The sequence below is a fragment of the Oncorhynchus gorbuscha genome, linkage group LG05 (assembly GCF_021184085.1).
Source record: "Oncorhynchus gorbuscha isolate QuinsamMale2020 ecotype Even-year linkage group LG05, OgorEven_v1.0, whole genome shotgun sequence".
In the NCBI taxonomy this organism is placed as follows: Eukaryota; Metazoa; Chordata; class Actinopteri; order Salmoniformes; family Salmonidae; genus Oncorhynchus; species Oncorhynchus gorbuscha.
The window spans coordinates 27,365,710-27,391,255 of NC_060177.1; the positions used below are offsets into that span (position 1 = coordinate 27,365,710).

At 44.0% G+C, this 25,546-nt stretch overlaps 3 protein-coding genes across 5 annotated transcripts in view; all 3 read right to left on the reverse strand.

Moving 5' to 3' along the window:
- LOC124035771 (AT-rich interactive domain-containing protein 3B-like) overlaps positions 1–9,496 on the reverse strand; it is a 67,850-nt gene extending 58,354 nt beyond the window's left edge. For all 3 annotated transcript variants that reach the window (XM_046349445.1, XM_046349446.1, XM_046349444.1), the window contains exons 1-2: positions 8,365–9,496; positions 6,427–7,065 (exon numbers count right to left, since the gene is read on the reverse strand). In XM_046349445.1, the coding sequence (XP_046205401.1) occupies positions 6,427–7,065; positions 8,365–8,400 (675 nt within the window). In that variant the 5' untranslated portion in view covers positions 8,401–9,496. The remainder of the gene's footprint in view (positions 1–6,426; positions 7,066–8,364) is intronic.
- Positions 9,497–9,652: 156 nt separating this feature from the next.
- Positions 9,653–17,636, reverse strand: fam219b (family with sequence similarity 219 member B). Its single transcript, XM_046349447.1, has 6 exons — positions 17,418–17,636; positions 12,605–12,719; positions 12,381–12,474; positions 12,199–12,276; positions 11,856–11,907; positions 9,653–11,524 (listed from the first exon to the last, which is right to left on the reverse strand). The coding sequence occupies exons 1-6, from the start codon at positions 17,490–17,492 to the stop codon at positions 11,375–11,377; spliced, it is 564 nt and encodes a 187-aa protein (XP_046205403.1). The 5' UTR covers positions 17,493–17,636; the 3' UTR covers positions 9,653–11,374.
- A 964-nt stretch (positions 17,637–18,600) lies between these two features.
- Positions 18,601–23,750, reverse strand: LOC124035773 (cytochrome c oxidase subunit 5A, mitochondrial-like). The gene is made up of 5 exons (XM_046349449.1): positions 23,478–23,750; positions 22,390–22,506; positions 22,117–22,238; positions 19,782–19,906; positions 18,601–18,734 (listed from the first exon to the last, which is right to left on the reverse strand). Exons 1-4 carry the CDS (start codon positions 23,548–23,550, stop codon positions 19,793–19,795), a joined length of 426 nt encoding a protein of 141 aa, XP_046205405.1. The 5' UTR covers positions 23,551–23,750; the 3' UTR covers positions 18,601–18,734; positions 19,782–19,792.
- Between the last annotated feature and the right edge of the window lie 1,796 nt (positions 23,751–25,546).

A 25,546-nucleotide genomic window follows, 5' to 3' on the forward strand; every position in this document is an offset into this window, starting at 1 on the left:
GAAGTGGAAACGTCTAGGAGCAACAAGAGCTCAGCCGTGATGTGGTAGGCCACAAAAGCTCACAGAACGGGACCACCGAGGGCAGCACTCACTACAGAGCTCCAAACTGCCTCTGGAAGTAACGTCAACACAAGAACTGTTCGTTGGGAGCTTCATGAAATGGGTGTCCGTGTCCGAGCAGCCCCACACAAGCTTTAAATCACCATGTGCAATGCAAAGTATCGGCTGAAGTGGTGTAAAGCTGGCCGCCTTCGGACTCTGGAGCAGTGGAAACGCGTTCTCTAGAGTGATGAATCACACTTCCCAATCTGGCAGTCCGACGGACTAATCTGGGTTTGGCAGATGCCAGAAGAATGCTACCTGCCCCAATGCATAGTGCCAACTGTAATGTTTGGTGGAGGAGGATTAATGCTGGGGCTATTTTTTTAATGGTTCGGGCTAGTTTGGGGAAGGCCCTTTCCTGTTTCAGCATGACAATGCCCCCATGCACAAAGCAAGGTTCACACAGAAATGGTTTCGAGATCGGTGTGGAAGAACTTGACTGGCCTGTACAGAGCTCTGACCTCAACCCCATCAAACACCTTTGGGATGAATTGGAAAGCGGACTGCGAGCCAGACCTAATTGCCGAACATCAGTGTCCAACCTCACTAATGCTCATGACTGAATGGAAGTAAGTCCCCGCAGCAATGTTCAAAAACCTAGTGGAAAGCCTTCCCATATTAATGCCCATGATTTTTCAACAAATCATTTTGGAATTGTGTATGATTTTAAGGCCATATCGCCCCGCCCTACTTGTAGATGTATAAAATAGGACAAATATAAAAACACCCACCAAATTATTATTATTACATATGGTGGCAGAAAACACCATCTTTAATAATATTTGGCCTCTTTTTGGTTCATGTGGCCATAGTGCTGGAGCTGCAATCAAGAGCACGGATCTTGAAATTCAACAACTCCTTTCTTCCCTGTAGCCTCAGACAAAAATCGCTATGCCAATCCATGGTCGGTAGACTCATCACTGCCAATAAAGCTGAGGTTGAGTGGGCCAAGCTCTGGTCAGGTCAGCTGGTGCACATCTTTAGCACAGCATTGTCAGTCTGTCTGTCTGAGAGAGAAGTGGAGAGGAGCCATATTGGTTCCCCCAGACCAGACCAGACCAGCCCAGCCTCCCCGGGAGGGCTCTCTCCCAGCAGCAGCAGGTGTGCCCTTTGAGACGGAGATAAATAAAATAAGTGTCTTTCCCTGCACCAGCCCTCCCCTCCCGCTCCTTTTTCTTTTACAGCCCCTGTGACAATGACTAAAATAAATTAAAAGATCACCAATCACGGCCCTGACAGAACAGCTCAGATACGCTACCCCACCCCCCCAGCCTCTTGTAGGAGCCACAATGAGAATGCTCACTGTTTGAACAGTTAACTCTTTAATTCCGTCTGGAATGTTTCCTTTGGGTGGGGCAGTGCAATGTTGAGACAGACCAATATCCCCCTGACCCCACCCCTCCACAACGTCTCCCCCTTCATCTCTCTACCTCTATTTCTAGGTTAGCGGAATATTCCACACTTGACTGTTAGGAGCAGGACACCGCAAGCAAACTCCCACAAAGGAGCCTTCCCATAGCCCCATGGTTCCATCATCTCACAAGATTACTCAGGCTCACGTCTCCCTTCTAAATCTCTGTAAATCTGACACCTAAATAGGTTCGGTATTGGTTTCTATACCAAGTCAAACTGGCACAGTTACATTTAGTACAGACTACTCTCTGATGGAAAGAATGCTATTAGAATGGTGGAGTCGGTGCTAATCGCGTGTTGCCTCCTACACCCAAACCACCCAGCCAGGGCCCTTTGTTAATGAGGCACAACGATGGCCCACAAAGCACTGGGCCACAAACAGACAGAAAATCCCAGTACAGACGCAAGGCACCATGTGAAGCAAACGTATAAACACAGCGCCGAGTCTGTTTAAAGAGTTAGAAATGCTCCATCATTGAAACCCAGGTTATGAAAATAAAGACTGGATTAAAATACACAAGAAAAACATCAACATACATAATTCATTAATGTGGACTGCCTGAAGCATGAAAATAGAAATGTATACAAGGACACTTAGTTCAAACACACTGTTAAAGCCACATCTTAAATCAGCCTAACACAAGAGCAACATAAACTACGGATATCCTAATGTATATAATCATAAACTTCTCAAACTGTATTATCATAAATCCTGGCTCCAGCCACAATCTCACCGGGTAGTTGTCCACCACAAACTAAAACTAAAGCTGGAATCATGGAGGCCTTGAGCAGTCTAATCTGTTTTAAGACAAGCTCTGAAATTAACAGGCCAAATTAGGCAATGTTAACCCCTTAGCGCTCAGCCTATCAATCACATGAATCACATTAGGACACATCAAGAAAGCCCAGATCATAGGATGTGTGTTCTTGATCGGTTCTTATTCTGTTAGTTCCTGTATTCTGAATTGAAAAGAAACTCCAGCACATTGGCAATCTCGATGGTCCACAAAAAAATTAATGGATCTTATGTAACCAACGATTCAGTCTCAATGGAACACCAGAAATGAAAAATGTAAAGTTAGTTACTGTATTGCCAGCTCCACAAGAGACATTCACCTGAGTCATCTGAGTGGACAAAAGACTGTACAAACATTCTACAACAGGACTAGGCTATATTTATTCAACCAGTCTTTAAACACAACCATTAGAAAACCTGTGTAGAACTAATGAGACACCGTTGTGTGTGTGTGTGTGTGTGTGTGTGTGTGTGTGTGTGTGTGTGTGTGTGTGTGTGTGTGTGTGTGTGTGTGTGTGTGTGTGTGTGTGTGTGTGTGTGTGTGTGTGTGTGTGTGTGTGTGTGTGTGTGTGTGTTTTTTATGCTTTCAACTGTACAACAAATAGATGTTGCACAATGGTTCTATAAATAGATGTGAAGAATTATCTAGGCCTGGAAATTCTGTTGTTTAAAAAAGGCTGTGTGATAAGAACTCTAGCCTGTGGCAGGTAGGAAAATAAACTAAAAGCAGACTGTGTTCACTTAACTAAACACGGCAAGAATCTGGCTTATAATAGCTACAGATCCCCAGTAGTAGCTGTCAATAGGAGAAAACAAACAGGATGTTGCTAAACAAAGGAGATGGGAGGGTTCAAACTGAACAAGTATACAACATCATTGAAAAACAGGTAGTAAGTGGCATTGGATAGTGAATACAAACAAGGCAACATTGTGAAGCCTTTAACAAGGTCATACTGATGCCGTACACCTGTACTGTATCACAGACTAGGCAAGGAGGGAGAGAGGCCCCATGATTCCAACCACAGCCTCCATCTCTGAGAACTGAAGCCATGTCACCGTGCAAAAAAACACATTTCAAGTGGTCTTCCCAGCACTCTCCTGGGCAGATGCATCAGGCTGCATTTGATCCACATTTCATTGTCAAAATGCATAGTGGAATACATCTGCTAAATATGTCCGCCATAAACGAGGCTTAACATTCACCCCCTCCTCCCTGCTCTAAAAGCAGCTCCCACAACCTCCATCGATCGCATCGCAGGCAGCTGCAGCTGTGCAGCCAGCTCCTCGTTTCCTGACTGATGCGTAGCTGGGGCGACAGCTGAATTATGCAACAGCATGCATTCAACAGACATGTTTTAATGCCTGGCCAGTAACTAGCAGCAGCCAGCAGTAGAAACCAGCAGTGCTTGGAGTTTAATGATGCGACGAGAGAGAGGCTCTGAGAAACCATGTCACAGTGCAAAGAAACCATTTCTCACATTCCCAGTGGTCTTCCCAGCACTCCCTCCTAGACCCAGCTTAGCGCTCCCTGACTCGGTCATCACTACAATGCAAATGAAGCCCCAGTCTAACTTTTGTTGATCAGGTCTCCCTTGACACCAGAAAAAAAAGGAACATCAAAGATGTAAACATGAAGAAACGGCAGATAAACCAGCGAAACCAAAACTACCTCTAGTCTACCACTACCACAAGTTGTATCATTAGAAAATGCTCAGCTCAACCCCTCCAGTATGGAGCTGCTAGGGAGGGAGTTAGCTATCACTGCCCGACACACCAGGGCACGGTCCACAGGCGTGATTATTACTCTATTAATCACTGGGAGATTATCATGAGGAGAGGGATACGAGAGGTCAATTAGTGGGCCTACAGCGGAGCCCAGACCGGGGGGAAAGAGAGTGATCTGCCCAGGCCCAATAACACCCCGGCCAACACTCCACGCAATGCTTTTGTCCATCCTCTCGTTTGACAATTATTTACTCTGCTGTTTAGGGCAAGGGCGAGGTCACGACACATGAGTCAATGACAGAAAACACAAACTCTCCACCCCCGATTTTTACACCATGCACCTTTGACACAGAGTGCTGTCGTAGAGCAGTGTTTCCCAACTCCTGTACCCCCAACGGCACACATTTTTGTTGTAACCCCAGACAAACTCACCTAATTCAAGTCATTGAGGAATTGATGATTAATTGACAAGTTGAACCAGGTGTGCTTGTCCAGGGCTACAATACAAATGTGTGCTGTTGGGGGTTCTGGAGAACTGGAGTTGGGAAACACTTAGAAGACATTCAGTTGAATGCATTAGGTTGTAAAACTAACTAGGTATCCCCTTTTCCCATTCTTGGCTAATATAACAATTGCATAATATCAAATCAGTGGTAGGTTGTTCTATTTGTTTTTTAATAACCTTAATATAAATTAATATAATAGGCTAGTTCAAACTATTGTGACACCCAGATTATGGTGTGCCATTGCTTTTGAAAATATTAATCAACACTCCCTCCAGAGAATGGTATTTGTGGCATTTGCTGGGGCTTCCCTCCAGCCTCTTGAAGACAATACCATCAAAAAGGTCCCCCTTCAGCAGTGCAACCTAAAACTGCCACAAGAGATGAGCAGCCGTTAAATACTGCAGAGCTGTGACATAATGACAGGAAAGAGAAAAGAGAGGAAACAAAAAAAGCGCAGACCAATTCTCGTTTGACAATGCCTCTCCAACCCCCCCAGGCTCAATCCCCTCTCCTAATAAAAGAACCACGCCACAGATAGCCAGGCCAGGGCTCTGCGACACCTCTCCTGCTCTGATCACTGGTGGCTGTCTGACAACTGGCCTAAACAGAGACATGTCGACCACCTCTAACCTACTGCCGCCAATGACACATTGTTTTGTCCACAGTCACATAACAATGTGGTCAAACTCTTTTTCATTCAGGTTGTTTCCACTGTGATCTAATAATGTGGTAGCTAGAAGTCTACTACACCCTCTATCCTGTCCGTCTGTTCTTTGTGATAACTGTAGCCTACTCCAACCATAGCACTGCTGCTGCCTGCCTGCCTCTAATCCAGGGCTCAATCTGCTGTCATTTATTTACTTCCCCTTCCACCATCACTCCTGTGGAGCTAAATTTGGAAATAGACGGAGTGACAGTCCCAAAGCCATTTCCCCTTTAAATAGACAGTAATGACATCCTTGGAAAATGATAGTGCAGCACACGCAATGCAACGGTCAGTCACAGCAATAGATCTGTTCTGCCTCCTACATCTGTCAACTCCACTGCAACATGGCTTTTTATATCAACCATTGGTGGGCTGTTACACAACACATGCTACTTCCCTAGTGCTGACTCAACCATGAAGGATAGCTTGGATTCCACTCTGCATTCTGTCGCGCCGTGACAAAGCGGTGAGGAAATATTTACCTTCAATGGAAAAAGTACACTTGGCACAGTGCTGAAACCCTTCAGATGGGTAGCACCACTACTGTGCCTTAGGATACCTCTACCTTCTCACCCCGTGTGCTGCATGTCTGCCAGGAGAGCACAAGAGAGAAATCACTGAGTGCGAGAGAGAGAGAGAGAGAGAGAGAGCGCAGTGAGTGAGAGCGAAAAAAAATGCCTGGCTCTCTGCCAGTGCACACTTCTAGGATTTTTGGCCACAAAAGCCATAGAGCGGCTCAGCCCTCCCCAGTGATTGTAAGTGTCTCACAAAGATACTGGCTGAGAGGTCTGTGTCGAAGCTAAGATTAACCCACCCGCTCACAGCAGGAGAGGGCAGAAACAAATCAGACACAACAGGAGACTGGAAAATAGCGAAAGGTTTTCCCCCGATATGACGCTTACTTACCAAGGAGGACATTTGTATTTTCATTATACAGCTTTGTGTTGACTCACTGTGTTTGGGGAAGAGATGGTACAACTTTGGATACCAGATTAGCTGCCGAGGAGAAATATTCAATAAAATGTGGCTTCTTTCTTCATCTGGACAAATCTATTCTTTAATGTCAAGGGCAGACATAAAATTACATTCGGATTGGATTTTGAGAATATAGCTAAGAAAAGAGAACTGACATACATTTATAAGGAGAGTAGAATGGCGGTAAGCCAAGGTGGCCTTACCTGTTTGAACTGATCCTCAAAGCTATTCCAGTCAGCCTGCCCATTGGGGGAGGTGGCAGAATGGGGCCCTGCAGGAGAGCGGCTCTCGTCAGGCTCCTGCTTCACCCTGACAGGTGGCAATGGCACCTGCTGGGGGCCTGAGGTAGAGTAACTGCCAAATGGATGCGCTGGGAGGTGGGAGGCACCCTGTTGTAGAGCCAGTGTCTGCTTGCGGAGGTACTCAAGACCACTAGCCCCTCCCTCTTCCTCCTCACTCCCCTCGTCTCCATCCATCATCTCCTCATCATCCCCTGAATCCCGGCCTCTGTCCTCCTCATCCTCTCTCTCGGAGTCCACACTGCTCTGGTTGGAGACCCGGGACAGTGGGCCTCCTCTGGGTATCCCTGCACCTCCAACCAGGGCCTTGCCCATGAAGCCAGCTCCAGAGGCCCGGGCCGCAGCCAGGATGGCCTGCTGCGCTGCTACCTGCTGGGCATACATGATGTGGGCCTCGCGGAGCCGCCTCTCTTTGCACTCCATCTCCAGCCTGGCCTGCTGCTGGCGCTGCAGCTGCTCCATGACAGCCTCCAGCTTCATTCCTCCTGCCGTGCCTGCCTGAGGATAGACACCCCCCAGACCACTCTCCTGTGACATGCTGGGCTGGGAGAGGAAGTGAGGAAGACATCAATAGCCAACCATAAACCAACAACTCAAATTACCACTGGATGTCTGGCTTTACAGGTTCTAATAAAAACATGCATAACACAAAGTGGACTATTTAGACATAAAAAACAGGGAAGTCCCATATATCAGGATTAGACTTAGTACAGTAGGCTACAACAAACCATCCACTTCATGAGGATAACATGGGTAAGTTTCAACATGAGCACAATAGATGAGGGAAAGGCTAATTGACATTGAGGAAAGGGGAGAAGACACTGCAAAATACTGTTAATAAACAAACAACAACAACAAAAAGTACAAAGAAATGTACTGCATGGAAAGGATTGTATGGTATGCAATATCTGGTGCTACACGTGATTGTATTTAAAAGTACAGTAGAAAAATGCAGGACATATTTATAAGTAGGTGTAGTATAGGAAAAGTATACAATGTTCAGCACAGCTGCACATAATACAGAAGTTACAAGACCACGTTTTGTCCTGTAGATAGATCTACAGCATATTGCATTTATGTTTATTATTTGGAAAAAAATGAATTCGAGTTAACGCATAACACTTAATTGAAATAGATATGCACCACTTTAAGAATGAGCTAAAACAATGTAAAACATTGGATTTTAATATAAACATCAGTAACAATAACAACTTTGAAATAATTGTGAACCATGTAGCCTCGTACAGTTGTTTCTTATCATCAAAAGGTGTCAATCTAGCTTAAATCCGAAACAACAAATCAACCCAGATGTATCTTACATTCTAAATTAACGTTAGATGATTGTTAAAGTTCGAATATCATTTTATCCAAAACACATAGGCCTACAGCCTCTTCTATTCGTGCAGTCAGTCAAAATTAGCCTTCCGGATGTATATGGCGAGGCTCCAGAAAACGTACATGAGTAAACAGCGTATAGTATCGTAGCTTGCTACTCACATATACTCCCCCCCCCCTATCTAAATCTTATTAGGGGAGCAGATCACAGTGCATAAAAATATGCATGCATTTGATCTATTTTATTGGGTTACGCACTATACATTATTTATTTGCAGTAAGATTTTTAACTGTAATTAAAACAGGACATTGGCAATGACGTACGCTGAACTATCAAAACCAAATATTAATAAGGATTTCCATTTTTTTTAAAGCGTTTCTTTTGATAGGCTAAAAGCACGAGACTATATTGCTCTGCAAATAAATGTTCGTTACCTCGCTCCTATAGGCTATGACACAGCCGAGACCCAGCCAGGGCACAGCGCCAAACAGGGGGAAACAACTCACCATTTGTGCCTTGCTGCTACCGGAATTGTCCACCATCCCTCCTTCCTAGGTTATCCTTTTCCCTCTTCGCTGGCACGGTTTCAATCACTTGTAAACACAGAGAAATTGTGCATGCACGGGGGGGGGGTTAAATTTGCCCACCAGCAGATAGGCAGAATGTTGGCTGTGTAACTCTCAATTGTATCTTTCTCCACTTCTCTTTTTTTATTTAGAGAAAGACGAACATGAAATATGGCCCGATCTCATATCTCGAAAAACTAGCCGTTGAGGTAACTCCCTTGACTCGATTTTCCTTCACTTGAATTACACCCCCCGTCTAGGCGTACAACATCATTAGGGCCCGCCCAGTGACAGCAACAAGTTCCAGAGTTCCAGCGCAGCGTTGACTGAATAGTTACTATGCGTAATGCAAATCTCATGAGAATGGCAATTTTATGAGAATGGCAACATTGTCAGTCCATGCAAACTAGAGCCTATTAAATAGTACATAATAGATCGCGTGTGGCCGTTATGCTGACAGGCGTTTTTCCTCAATACAATTCCATTTAACATGTGGATAACTTGCCTGTTGAATAATTAGCCGGCCCTACATTTTTGACAAACATTGATAATGCAAAGCTAAAATTATATAACTATTGAGGTACAGTACTAATGCAATTTATAATCCCAGATAAAAACTACTCTGCTGAGCGGTGAACTATAAAATAGCCTACAAAGACACATTTATACAGTGATGCATGTACGTAACGCAAGTAATGACAGCCAGTTAGCTACTTCCCTCGCCATGAAATAATATTGTGACAACTCAATTCTGCCCCCAAATGGATGGAAATGGAAATGGTCTGGTACTATGACCCCACTGTATGTGTGGTCTCTATGTTCAGTTAACGATCTATTTATTCTACGTGTCAAACTCATTCCACGCAGCGCGTAATGTCTGTGGGTTTTCGCTCCTCCCGTGTACTTGATTGTGGAATTAAGGTCACTGTTTAGTAATGAACTCCCCTCGCCTGGTTGTCTAGGTCTTAACTGAAAGGTTAAAACAAAAACCAACAGCCCAGTTTGACACCCCTGTCTAACATAACCAACCTGCTTTTATCAAGATGTCTTTCCGATATACCAGAATACTCATCATAAACATATTCTGCATCCTCAATGCTGTACATTCAAGCTCTTCTACATAACAAATATTTGACAGAGATTAGATTGATAGTACTCTGAATTCTGTGAAAATAACTTTCAATGGTGTAACATCCCCTCCAGCAAACCAGAAGAAAATTACAACAGGACGTGTGCATATTAATTATATTGAATATAGCAAAACAATCGTTATAATCAAATAAAAATAGTTTCCTGTACATAAATGTTTTTTTTAAAACATTTAGCACTCAGTAAAACTTGGTATATTGTTTTAACTAGGATACAGAAGCAGATTGTCCCATTAGTTGCATAGTACAGGCGAGTGCAGTGTACTAACTGCACCAGTTGGTGTTGAGTGCAATATTTATCTATCTAGCACACAGGTCAAGCACTCAATGGCTGTGTTTAAACAGGCAGCCCAATTCTGATATTCTTTCTGCTAAATTGGTCTTTGGACCAATCATGCCAGAACTTTCCACCGCAGCTCTTTTTCAATGCTGATGTGATTGGTCAAAATACCAATTAGTGAAAAGAATATCAGAATTGGGTCGCTTGTGTAAACACCGCCAGACTGACACACACTTCCACATTAAGTTTGCACTGATAAACAGCAACTAGCAAACACACTTATCTTTAGCCACACATGTAAGGGCTCGAGTGATGAGAATCACCCATTGTAATGCCTGACAACACAGACAGAATTCTTCAAAATGTTTAGTGTACTGACAATGTACTGCTTGTTTTAAAAATCAGAAGATACCAAAATACTAACATACGGGTGGGTAAATTGACAATTTGCTGAGTGACATGAGAGTGATCAAAATGTAACAACAGGTAGGTGACTTGTCTGTTCAGATGGCCTATCGCATGCATGTCCCTGTGAGTATCTAGTAACTACTATATGTAGTAGGCAGAGGATCAAGTAGGTTATTGTGTACAGCATTGTCAGGAGGTAGTGGTTAACTTCAGTGACACCATGGGATGTAATGTTACCTCTAACACACAGGACAAGATTGACCAGTTCTCATTGCTGTAACATTACAGTAAAAACAGTGCCATTTTGTAACCCTTTAACATATAACACTTTGGAAAAAGCATTGAAAGGCAGCCTGACATGAGTAAGTGCTAGTTTCCCTATATAATTTAAAGCATTAATTTACATACAAGTAAACCATGTAGTGTCACAGCCACAGACAAGGGTTTGAGGTTAGACCCAAGATTAATACCAAGGATTTGCAACAGAAACAGGGAATTTTAGGAAGATGTATTAAAAATGCCAATCAATATATCTAAAGCTAGGGAATGTTCAGGTTTGTTTTCAAAGGGCTTACTTTGAAAGTGAATTGGAGCAAGTCAAGCTTGCGGAAAAACTTTTGCGTTCAAACCGCTCTAGGACATTTGCTGTATGCATATCAATTTTCTATGTTTAAATAGACCTGGGAGAGATATGCCAAAGAGGACAACAAGACAGTGACCTTCTCCATCAGGTGAATGAGTATAGTGCATGTCCAGAGATGAATCACCCTGCACCTGTCTATTCAGAGGGGCTGCAGCATGGTTAGCATTTCATCTAGATCCAAAATAACACAGAGGTCAACCTTTGGGGTGACAGAGAGCCCGCTTGGACAGTGGCTAAGGCCCCCATGACTTCAGTCCATGCTTAAGGTTAGTTAGGGTGTAGAGAGCACTGCATAAACAGTGGCTAGGCGTTTAAAGTGTTAGGGGGGGTTCCATGCTTAGACAGTGGTAGGGTTTGGGGAACAAGAGGCCTTTCCTTGACTTAAACAGTGGCTAAGGTCAGGGTAACAGAGGTCCAGTCTTTAAACACAGAGCTGCAGGGTCAGCCAGGTCACAGCACTAAGTACCCTCCTCACTGCACGGAGCACGACGGGGCCTCAGCGCAGCAGCAGGCTGAGGAACCCATGGCTTTAGGGGGAATGAGGTCCAGGTCCTCGTCGTCAGGGATCTCATCCAGCCGGTATCCATCCTGCAGAAGCTGCCTGCTCAGGTCTGGGTGTACCTGCACAGAGAGGTCAGCCGTGGAATGACAATTCAAAAAAGGTATGCGGACAGGAGGTTAAGAAAAATGTGTGAGAATATAAATTGTAGGTGGATTTCAGATTCTTGTTTACATTGTGTACACTTGTATTGAATCTTGTTTACATTGTGTACACTTGTATTGAATCTTGTTTAAATATGAATAGATGTGCAGTTGACTATAAGGGGAACTATTTTATATAAAAACTGAACCCTGTTCCTGATAGAGAGCACTGCTGCTCAACGAACAAGCCTTTCTATGTAGAAGCATGGTCTGAGTATAGTATACACTCTTTCACACTGGGCACACTCACCTCAGCAGAAGAATATCCCGAGGAATACTGCTCGACATCTAGCTCATCATCACTGCAAGGTCAAGACAAGATAATGTCATTAGGAAAACTCTTAGGCTGGGATTCAATCCGATCTCAGATTTGGACAATGTGCCAATTAAAAGGTCATTTACGATTGAGTCAACATATGCAGCGTTTACCATAAATGTGGTCTATGCAAACGTGGGAAAATTGCCTTTTAAAATGTGCATTGCTGACCAGGCGCACACACTGTCAGACATCCACCAGGGTGTGGTCCCTAAATCCCAGCGCGCCGAACGATTGGCAGATCAACATTCGGCGCCATATGTGTGTAGTCATTTACCTGTCTGAATCCAATGCTACCAGTGTCTCTTCAGCATGCTGACTCAAAGCAGCATAGCCTTTGTTGAACTTCACACTTCTACAAGAGGAACAAGAGAAACTTGAATTGTAACAGCTCGAATACCTCAAATTCCATGTTTGTAGGCGTCCAATGATACACACCTACAAACATACAGCTCTTACCTCTTTCCTCCTTGCCTGGGCTGTTGCATCACTGGACCCCCTGAGGTAAGGCCTTTTTTCTTCATTGCTTTACGGGCCATCTCACGGTGTTTCTCTAAAGCCAGGATTCAGTCACATGCAGAAGAACACTTTAAATAAAAACATAGGCTATGACACTGAAATACTGAATCATCACAAGGTTTTAAACAGGAATTGTGTCAATCTAGGGCCAGGGATGTGCTTACGTAGTTTCATGTGAATGGCTGGGGCTTTGGACATGATGTAGGGTCCCCTCTTCTCCAAAGGTCTGTTGCCCCCATCTGTAGCCCTTGGTCTTGAGCTGCTGCCATTGCCCGGACCCTTGACATGTGAAAATCAGGAATGTATGAAATGTCATGGAGGATTCTGTTACAAATAGAGGATCCCTGGAAGACAACTACAGAAAACAGCCTTGCCCTTAATGCTGCTACACAACTACAAATTAGCCCTGCCAATAGCCTCTCATTTGACTCAAAAAGATAACTAGCCAAGTATATTGCTACCAATTTAGAAAATGATCAATTTTTTAAATAAATGTTTTGCTCCCATGAGGTAATCCAACAATGTTTACGCCGCCATTTTGTCTATTTAAAATCTTCTCACATTGTTTGTCACAGGTGAGTGCCATCATATTGTCTAATGTTGTTATGGTCTAATGGTCTAATGTTGTTATGGTCTAATGGTCTAATGTTGTTATGATCTAATGGTCTAATGTTGTTATGGTCTAATGTTGTTATGGTCTAATGTTGTTATGGTCTAATGGTCTAATGTTGTTATGATCTAATGTTGTTATGATCTAATGTTGTTATGATCTAATGGTCTAATGCTGTTATGGTCTAATGGTCTAATGTTGTTATGGTCTAATGTTGTTATGGTCTAATGGTCTAATGTTGTTATCGTAGAATGTATGCACACATGACTGTAAGTCGCTTTGGATAAAAGCGTCTGCTAAATGGCATATATTATTATTATTATTATCATGATCATGACACTTCCCAAAGTGCTGCATGTCATGATGGGACTCACCAGTGTCGCTCAATGAGAGAAGGTTTTTAATTGACAAGATGGTGGCATAAACATTGTTGGATTACTTCATGGAGAAAAACATTTTAATAACTGAGCATTTTCAAAATTCAAACGAATCACCTGCAACTGGTCACACCCGAATCAAGACCATAAAAAGTGTTATCAAATACAGGTTAGTTCACATCTGGCGGTTTGCTGGCGGTTTGTATAGGGCTGTCCAGTAAAGGACACCCAAAATATTTGTTTATATCATAAAATTACCAGTGTTCTGTTTGGATTCAGTCATGTCATTAACTTTGTGAAACTCTTCCGTTTCAATTGCTACCATAGCTATGCTTTTCATATTTCTTCTGCAAGAAACATTTCAATTTAGCCATTTCCATATAGCAATGGAGGCTGCTGAGTGGAGGACGGCTCATAATAACGCTTGGAATCTGCCCGCTTTTATCCACTCAGAGACTAAGTCCCCAACCCAACCTCCACATCCTGAGTGATGCCCCCAGCCCGAGTCCGGCCGTCCCTGCTTGGACTCTGAGTGCCCCCAGCCTTGGGGGAGGCCTCATCGTGCACCTGGTGACCTTTTGACTTCTACAGCGAGTCCCAACCTGACTGACAATCCCACCAGAAGACGGGCCTGGCGGATGGGCGACCACCACTTAGCCCCCTACCTATCCAGAGCCCAATGTCAATGTCTTATGCCTTCTACCCACCTGCCTGTTCTCTCTCACACTCTATGTCTGGCCTCTGGCCCCGACAAAAGCTTGGATCGAGGGCTGACTATCAATAGAACGCAGTAAGTGAGCTGCTCTGCTACGTATGAAACCCTGACCCAGAATCAGGTCGTCTACGAGTGATTTAGCACCAGGTTCCCCACAAACATGCGGTGCGCATCAGGAGAGGGTCAGCAACTTATCCGGCTGCACCCCAACCTCGTGACAAACGGCTCTACTCCCCTGTCAAAAGAGGAAGGCTAACCAAGGCCAACCGAAGATCTGCGGCGCTACGGTATCGTTACGTTTAGGGGGGATTCTGACTTAGAGGCGTTCAGTCATAATCCCACAGATGGTAGCTTCGCATCACTGGCTCCTCAGCAAAGCACGTACACCAAATGTCTGAACCTGTGGTTCCTCTCGTATTGAGCAGGATTACTATTTCAACAACATATCATCAGTAGGGTAAAACTAAACTGTCTCACAATGGTCCAAACTCTGCTCATGTTCCCTATTAGTGGGTGAACAATCCAACGCTTGGTGAATTCTGCTTCACAATAATAGGAAGAGCCGACATCGCAGGATCAAAAAGCGACATCGCTATGAACTTTTCATACTGAAAATCAAGATCAAGCGAGCTTTTGCCCTCCCTAAGCTCACCTGCGTTACCGTTTGACAGGTGTACCGCCCCAGTCAAACTCCCCACCTGCCACTGTCCCTGGAGCGGGTCGCACCCAGGGCTTGCCTCCCCAAGTAAGTGAAAAAACGACGAGAGTAGTGGTATTTCACCGGCGGCAAAGGCCTCCCACTTATTCTACACCTCTCATGTCTCTTCACAGTGCCAGACTAGAGTCAAGCTCAACATGGTCTTCTTTCCCCGCTGATTCCGCCAAGCTCGTTCCCTTGACTGTGGTTTTGCTAGACAATAGGTAGGGACAGTGGGAATCTCGTTCCTACATTCATGCGCGTCACTAATTAGATGACAATGCATTTGGCTACCTCAAGAGAATATCAATTATGTCCCAGCTTTTGTCCCTGCTTCATCGAATTTCCTCACTTTGACATGAGTGGGTCACAGCCACCCTGAAGGTGGATTGAGAGCGACCGCGAAGGCTAGCATGCTACGGTCAGATATCGTCAAAATGACATCCATTCGAGTAAAACCCGGTGGTATCATCAGAGGCTTTTCGATCTTACAAACTGGACATCAGTTGCCGCTACTAACCTTCTGCGGACTTTAATAGGGTTTTTACACCCAATCGAGAACCAAATAACCCTCGCAGTATCTAGCGGCACCATCGACCACCTTTACCAGCGCTTCATCGATATTCCTCTCTTTGACATGAGGGGGTCACAGTCACTCCACGGGTGATTTGAGTGCGACATTTGTGTACGCTCCTTTGAATTTCATCAAGTTGACATTCAGTGATCCGTCACCAGTGGGAACCTAAGCTTCTTCCATCTGTTTTATTGTTCCGCAGCAAATCAATGGCCGTGGATGGTACTACCCACATCAAATGTAGGCCTCCCTCCCCAGACAAGCTGGAGATACCTTTCCCCACTTCGTAGGGCATGAGCCAGATCCATGCAATGCCCTATCACTGCAGGGCCAATGGGTTTAGTCTCCGCCTCAAGTCTAGTGAGTGTAGAGGAGACCTCCCCACCTACAATGTATGGGGCCAGCAAGCGCCATAGCTGGCGAGATCTGCGAGAAGGTCCCAGATCGTGTCCAGAGTTTCCACCTCCAACCACCGGACCCAACCTCCCCACCGGTCCGCCTTCGGCCGGCCAACGGACACCACCCACATACAGCCCCTTGCGAGACCACGCACGAGAAACCATGAGTTGCACAACTAACTTCCAATGATGGCGAGAGGAGGGCCTCCCTAATCTTCTACATTTGCAGTCACTGTACATAGATTTTTCTATTGTGTCATTGACTGTATGTTTGTTTATGTGGAACTCTGGGTTGTTGTTTTTGTCACACTGCTTTGCTTTATCTTGGCCAGGTCGCAGTTGGAAATGAGAACTTGTTCTCAACTGGCCTACCTGGTTAAATAAAGGTGGAATAAAAATATAAAAATAAAAAGGGTGACAGAGCGACTGCTCCCCCAGCCACGGCTCGAGCACAGCCCCGCTTCGCACCCCAGCCGACCCAGCCCTAAGAGCCAATCCTTACCCCGAAATTACAGATATTGTTTGCAAACTTTCCTTACCTACATTGTTATAACATGCCAGAGGCTGTTCACCTTTGAGACCTGCTGTGGATATGGGTACGGGCCCACCTTTGAGATTTACAAGTCGCTCTGGATAAGAGCGTCTGCTAAATGACTTAAATGTAAATGTAATTTACACCCTCGCCCCCAGATTTTCAAGGACCAGGGAGAGCTCACCAGACGCCGCTGAAGCCGCAACGCTTCCCAGGGCTTGGGTCCCTCTCCCGGGGCGAACGCATTCCAGGCACTCTGCCCTTCACAAAAAAAAAGAACTCTCACCAGGGATGCCCCCAGTTTCTCCGGGACCGGTCCCATTACCGCACTGGATGCCTCGCGGCACCCGTCTCCGCCAGTCCGTGGACAAGTAGTTTGCGGTCAGTGTGTCACATTACTATTGAGCTATTGAAATTATAAAGTTTGAAAAACTAATGTAAAAACATGTGAGATGAAAATGGACAAACTAAAGTGTGTGCAATGTGTAGGTCTGCTGAGTGTACATTTTGAACCTTGTTTGAAGTCACTTGGTCACATGACCAAGGAGCTATTGAAAATAATATAATATATTAAAAAATAAAAAGGCGTGTCAAATGTGTGTCTATGCCATCGGGTTAGCTAGAACCAGTTATTAAAGTTTTAGGAGTAATGGTTAAAGAGCTATTGAAATTAGAAAAATTAGATTTGTCACTATGTTGACTGCTAACTGCTGTTGGTGGAAGTAAGGAAAACTACGTTGGGCCAGTAACAAAAAGGTCGCTGGTTCGAATGTCCGAGGCGACTAGGTGGAAAATGTTGATGTGCCCTTGAGCAAGGCACTTATTCAGAGCAATTATGGTTAAGAGCATCTTCTAAATGACATATTTAAATAACGTTCTCAATATCTGGTGTACAATCTGTAGCAAAGTTTAAGTTAACCATGTTAGCTAACGTTAGCAGTAAACAGTAAATAACAAGCCAAGTAACGTTATACGCTGATCGAATGGTATCAAGGTTGGCTGTCATTTGAAAACAGAGTTGCCAGAAATCAGATTGCGTGTTATTGGTTAGCTAGCTAGCCAAAACATAGTTACCGGCGTCAACACTTGGGATTCGGGCACAGCAGCAAGGAGAGTATCCCTCTCCTGTTCCTCCATAATGTTGTTCATGTTGGTAGGAATGTTCACGCTTTATACGCCAAAACCGGCATGTTGACTATTTCCAACCATCCATGAAAGGATGTCTTATCGCGGCTGTCTTTTCCTCCTGCTAGCTAGTCTAAGGACCACTTCCGCTTCCTGTCAACAGAAGCCTTGGACTACTTTCACCGTCCTTCCTTCATCCCTACCCCATGACATCAGAAACCACAAGGTGGGAGAACTTCAGTGGTAACATTTCTGGTGATAGAATTTGATATTGGTAATACTGTCTGATTATTGCAATATTCATCAAAATGGGCCACCTAACAGGGCTAGTGCAAAATTACATTTTGGCTAGCACCTATTGATGAAGGTAACTTCTTCCCGGAGACCATTTTGTTAAGAGCCCCAACGCTTGCTCTTAACGTTAACACGGATCGCTTGCGGTAAAGTTTTGGAATTTTGATAAAACAAAATGTTAAATTACCACACACCTTTAGGGTTAGTGTCCCCAAACGGCCGTATCACAGCACTTAGGAAGACGACCACCAGTGCTAATTAGCAATCTAGCATGTGTAACGTTAACGGAGGAAGTACGCAACATATGGCCATTTGCAAATCTGCTAGTTGATGTTAGTGTTTTAAGATTATTTCTCGCTAAAATGAGAGAAGGGCCATATTTCGAAAACCGGTCCACAAGCAATCAATTGACGTTAAACAGCCAGCCGTGGGCGAAGTTAACCGCTGAACACCCTACACTACGGGAAGAAGGGTTTGAGAGGTTATGCAAAACCTGACAGAATTACAAGACCCCTCTGCATTGAATCAAAGTGAATGCTGACCAAACCCATTGTTGGAATTAATCCCTTTGTCCTAAACTTTCTTGAACTACCATTTTACATCAATTTCGACCCAGCAGTGTTATGAGATGCATCAAAGTACATACTACTAGTTAAGCTAAATGTTTGGGTCTGCCATATGTTCATGTAAACATAAGATTGTTGTATATGTCAGTGGTCTGAAAAGACCATAATTGATTTAATTGAGCAAAAGTTTGTTTGGAAATTGAACATTGACACCTTTTGAATTAATGGGTTACTACACGCCAGTAAATCAAGCTTACCATTGAGACAGCAGCGTCAATAGATATTGCTTTATTAAATCCATAATTTTGTACACAACAGGAGAGTGGATTAAATCAACATCATACAGACACCAGGACAAGGCAGAGACTTGAAGAGAAGTGGTTCATCTCGTTGGCCACCAGATGACCTGGGGGGAAATGAAAAGGACACATTTAATTAGTTGATTTAAAAATGAAGAGAACTGTGAAGGGCCCGAAGATGCAACATGCGTTTCCCAAAAGACCATGCAGAGAGAACATTCGCTTATCGTGTTGTTGAGGCATGTGTCAATACTGATCGGATCAAAAGAAAGGCAGCGCTGCTCTCAGGCCAGCTTTCTCCATTGACATCTTACCTTAAAGCTGCAGTATGTAACTTTCTGGGCAACCAGACCAAGTTCACATAGAAATGGGTTATAGATGTCACTCATTGAAAGCAAGCCTAAGATGCGGTAGATCTGTTATGTGCGCTATATCTATGCTTCCAGTTCTCAAGTTCAGTTTTAGTGTCTTGGTTTTGTACACCAGCTTCACATTGATATGGAAAAGTTATTTCAGAGCAGTACAATGATTCTCTACACAATTACTGTTTTATCCAACTGAAATTAGGCAAACTAGAATTTTAGCTACCAGGAAATGGAGGAGCGATTTTTCTGCACATTGCATCTTTAACATTAGAATTATTCCACAATACTGATGCTGTATAAACTCTTAGAGATTATCACCTATGGCTGCTAATATTGAGGCAGCTTACCCTATAATGCACAAAATAAAACTCAATTGAATAAACATAACTAATTTAAATATAGGCCTATGTAGCCTATACTTTGGATAGACTATTTGTCTTTTAATGCAGTCATCATCCTTTGCTTGTTTAATATTTGCAGAGACATTGACAACTTTATTTGTATTCAACTTCGTTGTGAAGTTATGGGGTCACAGACTGAAACATCTTGATTCTATGTTTAGTGGGGATCTGTATAACATATTTAACGATGCACTTCGCTGTTCTACAAATGGTCTGAGGCAGTTGGTAAATAACATGCGTTTAAGTGCAACTTTAGGAACAAAGGTTTTGGGACACGGCTCAGAGATTTAACAATGCTCCTACAAAGGTTGTAACAATGAACTTAGCCTTAAGATGCTTTTGAGAAACTGGGCCCAGAGCATTCACTTTTCAATGTGTAAGCACTCACCCAGAGGATGTCTATAATTTGTCCATGCCCAGATCCTCAGGTGTGGAGATACCCAGCTCAATCAGAGTGGGCTGCAGTTCTTGAATCAGGTATGGGTAGATATCTTTGTGGGGGCCAGATTTGTCCTGTTACAGAGAGAGGATGATGAAGTTCACCATAGGGAATATTACAAAAAAGGCATACAGGTTGAATATTGTGTACCATTCTATACATTTCCTAAAATACTAATATACAGAACAACAATAAACACTATGTGAAGTGTTGGTCCCACGAGCTGAAATAAGATCCCAAAAATGTTCCATATGCACAAAGTGTATTCTTCTCAAATGTTTACATTTTGTTAGTGAGCATTTCTCCTTTGCCAAGATAATCCATCCACCGGACAGTTGTGGCATATCAAGAAACTGATTAAATAGCATGATCGTTACACAGGTGCACCCTGTGCTGGGGACAAAGGGCCACTCAAATGTGCAGTTTTGTCACAACACAATGCCACTGTCAAGTTGAGGGAGCATGATATTGGCATGTTGAATGCAGGAATGTCAACCAGAGCTGTTGCCAGAAAATGTCATGTTAATTTCTCTATATACAGTGGGGCAAAAAAGTATTTAGTCAGCCACCAATTGTGCAAGTTCTCCCACTTAAAAGGATGAGGCCTGTAATTTATCATAGATACACTTCAACTATGACAGACAAAATGAGAAAAGAAAATCACATTGTAGGATTTTTAATGAATTTATTTGCAAATTATGGTGGAAAATAAGTATTTGGTCAATAAAAGTTTCTCAATACTTTGTCATTGCCAACAAAGGGTATAAGAGGTCAAACATTTTCTGTAAGTCTTCACACACTGTTGCTGGTATTTTGGCCCATTCCTCCATGCAGATCTCCTCTAGAGCAGTGATGTTTTGGGGCTGTTGCTGGGCAACACGGACTTTCAACTCCCTCCAAAGATTTTATGGGGTTGAGATCTGGAGACTGGCTAGACCACTCCAGGACCTTAATGCTTCTTACAAAGCCACTCCACTCAATTTTTTTTTCTCATTTTGTCTGTCATAGTTGAAGTGTACCTCTGAAATTACAGGCCTCATCTTTTTAAGTGAGAGAACTTGCACAATTGGTGGCTGACTAAATACTTTTATTGCCCCACTGTATACCCTGAAGAAGACTGTCGAAACGTTGGTAATTACATTTTTGCATCTGAGCTCCTAGAGTGTGCGCCTCTCTTATTTTCAAATGTTAATTTTTCTACCATAAGCTGCCTCCAACATAATTTCAGAGAGTTTGGCAGTACGTCCAACTGGCCTCACAACCACGTAACCACGTCAGCCCAGGACCTGCATATCTAGCTTCTTCACCTGTGGGATTGTCTGAGACCAGCCACCTGATGAGTATTTCTGTCTGTAATAAAGCCCTTTTGCATGAAAAAATAAAATAAGTCTGATTTGCTGGGCCTATGCCCACCCATATTGTGCCCATGCAGAGTCATGTGAAATCCATAGATTAGGGTCTAATTTCCTTATATGAACTGTAACTCGTTAAATGTTGCGTTCAGTATAGCATAAAAATAGATTATGCTGTGAGCCTTCCAGCTAGTCTAGTTAAATAAAAGGGTTAGGGTTAGTTGGCTACGTTGAAAGGGTGAGGAATTGGTACACCTACTAATTAAGGAGTTTGACTGTTCTTTTTGTACTGCAAGGTGGCTCATGTGAAGATTAAAGTCTGCTTCCACCAAATACAAGAAATAGCCCAAACCCTAAAAGTCAATAGTATGCATATTTCAGAGGAACCTATACCCTGTGTGTGTGTGTGTGTGTGTGTGTGTGTGTGTGTGTGTGTGTGTGTGTGTGTGTGTGTGTGTGTACAAGGACATTCAAAGACTTGTCCCGAAGCCAAGTACAATTCCTTCGACCTCATGGCTTGGTTTGACATGCACTGTCAACTATGGGACCTTACATAGGCCGGTGTGTGTGCTTTTCCAAATCATGTCCAATCAATTGAATTTACCACAGGTGGACTCCAATCAAGTTATAGAAACATCAAGGATGATCATTGGAAGGAAACATGAGCTCAATTTCAAGTCTCATAGCAAAGGGTCTGAATAGGTATGTTTTATTAGTACATTTGCAGAAACGTTTAAACCTGTTTTCGCTTTGTCATTATTGTGTGTAGATTGAGGGGGGAAATATTTGAATCAATTTTAGAATAAGGCCAACATTACAATGTGGGAAAAGTCAAGGGTCTGAACACTTCCCGACTGCACTGTAAAATACATAGTTTATTTTATTGAGATATGACTTCACTAGAAGTCAGTAGGGGAAGCTGTGTAGCTCACCTTGACTGCCTCGAGGATGCGGATGGCACTGGCCAAGTCATTCAACCTTCGGCAAGCACGAAGAGCTGAGTCGAGGATTTTGGGTTCAGGTACCAGGTCGTAGCCAATTAATGTGTTCATGCCTATGGGATGTGGAATGGGATTCAAGCATACTGTTAACCTTTTCTTTTTTTATCCGGCTATCAGTTAGTCTCCAACTCAAGGACTGAAAAAAAAAGGACAGACCGGTCGGCAAAAGTGCAAACTTATTTTCAATAATCTTTAGAAGATCACCTTTCTTCAGCTCCCAGGCATCAATGTCTGGCTTGCTGAAATAAGTGACCCAACGGGCATCGAACTCCTCATCGGTCTCCACCTTGGCATGGGAGTAGCATCGGGAGGCCAAAGGAGCTGCAACATATAATCTAGAATTAGTTTATTTTCTATAGGTCAAGGACTATTTGTAGATGCTTGACTGGGGAAAAAAATGCACACCCTTCCATTCTCATGACAAAGCAGGTGAGCCATAACCTACACCTTCTGTCAGACATGTCATCTCACTACCAGCTGATTTCAAATAAGATTTTTGCAGCCCAGTATGTTTTGAGTACTTTGCCTGTGTACTACACTAAGATCTATTCTAGGGGAAACTGACCGTTGACATATAAATGCATAATTGCAATATCCCCTTAGCTTGCAGGGAAGGAATGTATATTTACAGCAATCTGGTTAACTGGGCCAGGAGGTCAATGACAAGACACTCAGTTTATTTTCACAGCACAAATCTAGCCATAACTGAGTGTACAGATCTCAAGAGCATGCGATGGTGTAGGACATGACCATACACTGGTTTGACCGCAAGGTCTAGAATTGCTGCGCATTGTTGTGCACTTGTGATTCCCTCGAAAAACTGAAGCGTGGGTCATCACAAGGACACATGCTAAAGTTTACTAGCGGTCTCATGGAATCTATAGATTTACACTGGATATGACAAATTTATGAACGTGATGACACTACACTAAGGGCACCAATAAATGTTACTTTAGATCAACTGAAAATCAATGTCACCCTGAAGCAAACAGTCCCATTGACTTAGCTTTAAGCTAGCTACATACAGCGAATACCATCTGTGTGTAGAACCGCAATACACAATTTAACAGTTTGTGACTTAATATACTTACCGCAATGCATTGAATTAGCCTAATAGTGTAAACTGTCGAGTTGTGTGAGACTCCCTTAACGTTACATACAATTTACGACTAACGTTAGCTAGCTTTATGGCTATTTGCGATGGACAACTGGCTAACACAAAAGGCAAACAATTGAATAAATAGACAAATTGAATAAATAGACCATTTAATAGGCTTTGCCGTCAGTCTTACCCGAGTAACATGGTCGTATCCGCGCTAAACTCCGTACCCCAGAGGTTGAAAGTCGAACAGCGGCTCTGAACATCTTGCCGACCGGTGAGAATCAGTGGCTAGCGGTGTCGTATGCTAAGGAACAGATTCAGAGGGACATCGAAAAGGGAAGCAATTGCGTCTGCGCAAAACCGCAGGGCCTACGTGCTAGGAGACAACCGCGCGAGTGAGGTAGGTTGTTAGCCTCACCTTGAAGGTCTATCAACAACTGCCAGTTGGAAATATATGCATACAATGCCCATATTTTTTTATATATTTTTTTAAAATAAAAAATAATGTATTACCTTCAATACCATTCATTCTTTACAACTCATAATTTTCATACATACTCCAATAATGGTATTTTAATTTAACTAAACAAAAACCCCAAACAAAACCTCAGGGGAGCATCTTCCCTCCCGTCACCCTACAAACTACCTTTCCCTATCTCCCCGTCCCTAATCTATCCCCTTACAAATCTAAATGACACCCAGCCCTAAACCCCCCCTTCCACCTCTCCCGAGCAGGATGCTGCCCCCACTTCCTCTCCTCCCTCTTCATCCTCCCCCTCAAATCTCCTTCCACCCTCCTCACTATCCCTTCCACCCCCCAATCTCTCCCTGTCTTCACCATGTTCTGCTTGGCTTCCCACAGCCCCCGTTTAAAGAGACTCATGAGAAGCCAGAGCAGAAACCTGTCCCTATCCGTCCCTCTCGCTCTCCCTACACCTCTCTCTAACCTGGCCCACGTCAATACAAAATCCCCCCTTACCAAACCTAACAACACCCGTGCCCTAGCCCATACTACTCCGGCAAAAAGGGACAGTCCCAAAAGGCACAGTCCCAACAGTCTCCTCCCTGCCACAAGAGGATCTTGGACAGGTGGGGGATTGCACCAAACTATACCGGTACATGATGGAACGTACCAGCAAGCACTTATGGAGGCTCAACCAATTCAGGTCCTTGAGCCTGTTGTCCAGACCCCACGCCTGCACTCCCTCCCAGACCACTTCCAAGATGCCCACTACAGGCACCGGACTCCCTGCCTTGACCCGTGTTAGACCACACCATTACGCTTCTCGCCTGATACGAGAAGAACACCCACAGGTGGTAACCGGACGGGTGTATCACTGGATGAGCAAGCTCCGTTAACAAGAAAGAAACAAAAATTGCGTCCAGCTTGAGGGGGAAATGTGGTACCCCCCTACCTCCCTCCCCAATGGGACAGAGCATGAACACTCGCACCTGCCACTCCACATGAACTGAAACACAAGCCTCACTAGAGGCCTCCTCAGACAAGCCCGGCAATGGGTAGATGTACGCCAAATACAAAAGAGACGGCAACACATCCACCTTTAGGACCAGGACTTTGCCCATAAAAGACAAATACCTAGCCTTCCACATTGCTAGCTTCCTCTGTACCACTGCGATACACATGTTCCAGTTTAGCGTCGCTGAGCCGGAGGTCTCAAAATGGACCCCGAGAATCCTCAGGGCCCCCTCACAGAGAGATAACCCCCCGGGCACATCCGTTCTACCGCTCCATCTTCCGTCAAAAACTTGACGGAAGACTTAGCATGGGTCAGAACCGCTCCCGACGCTCGGGTGAAATCCCCAAAGATGGCAATGGACCTTGTCAGGCACGAGTCCTTGCACAGCAGCAAGGAAGTGTCGTCGGCGTACTGCGTCATCTTAACACACAGCCCACCACTTCCAGGGATCAACAAGCCTTCCACCCCTGTGTCTGCCCTAATGGGCACCCAGAGGCTCCATGTACAGAACGAAGAGGAGAGCCGAGAGTGGGCACCCCTGCCTGACCCCAGACGAGAGGTCAAAAACGTCACCCAAGTGACTATTTACACTAACTTGGCACCCCACTCCGACATATAATGTACGAATCCATCCTATGAACTTCTCCCCAAATCCTAATCGACCTAACACTCTGAATAAAAAGGATCTATTCACACGATCAAAGGCTTTCGCCTGATCTAGCGCTGCTACCATTAAAGGCAGTCCTCTATCTTCAACCCAAGCGATGGAGTCCCTGATTAA

Coding starts and splice junctions, on each gene's coding strand:
- fam219b (XM_046349447.1), bottom strand. CDS start 17,492: ATGAACAACATTATGGAGGAACAGGAGAGGGATACTCTCCTTGCTGCT. Junction 12,720..17,417: donor AATCCCAAGTGTTGACGCCG/GTAACTATGTTT, acceptor TCACATGTCAAG/GGTCCGGGCAATGGCAGCAG. Junction 11,525..11,855: donor CGGGATATTCTTCTGCTGAG/GTGAGTGTGCCC, acceptor CTCTCTGTGCAG/GTACACCCAGACCTGAGCAG.
- LOC124035773 (XM_046349449.1), bottom strand. CDS start 23,550: ATGTTCAGAGCCGCTGTTCGACTTTCAACCTCTGGGGTACGGAGTTTA. Junction 22,507..23,477: donor GATACGACCATGTTACTCGG/GTAAGACTGACG, acceptor TATATGTTGCAG/CTCCTTTGGCCTCCCGATGC. Junction 22,239..22,389: donor TGCCTGGGAGCTGAAGAAAG/GTGATCTTCTAA, acceptor CACATCCCATAG/GCATGAACACATTAATTGGC.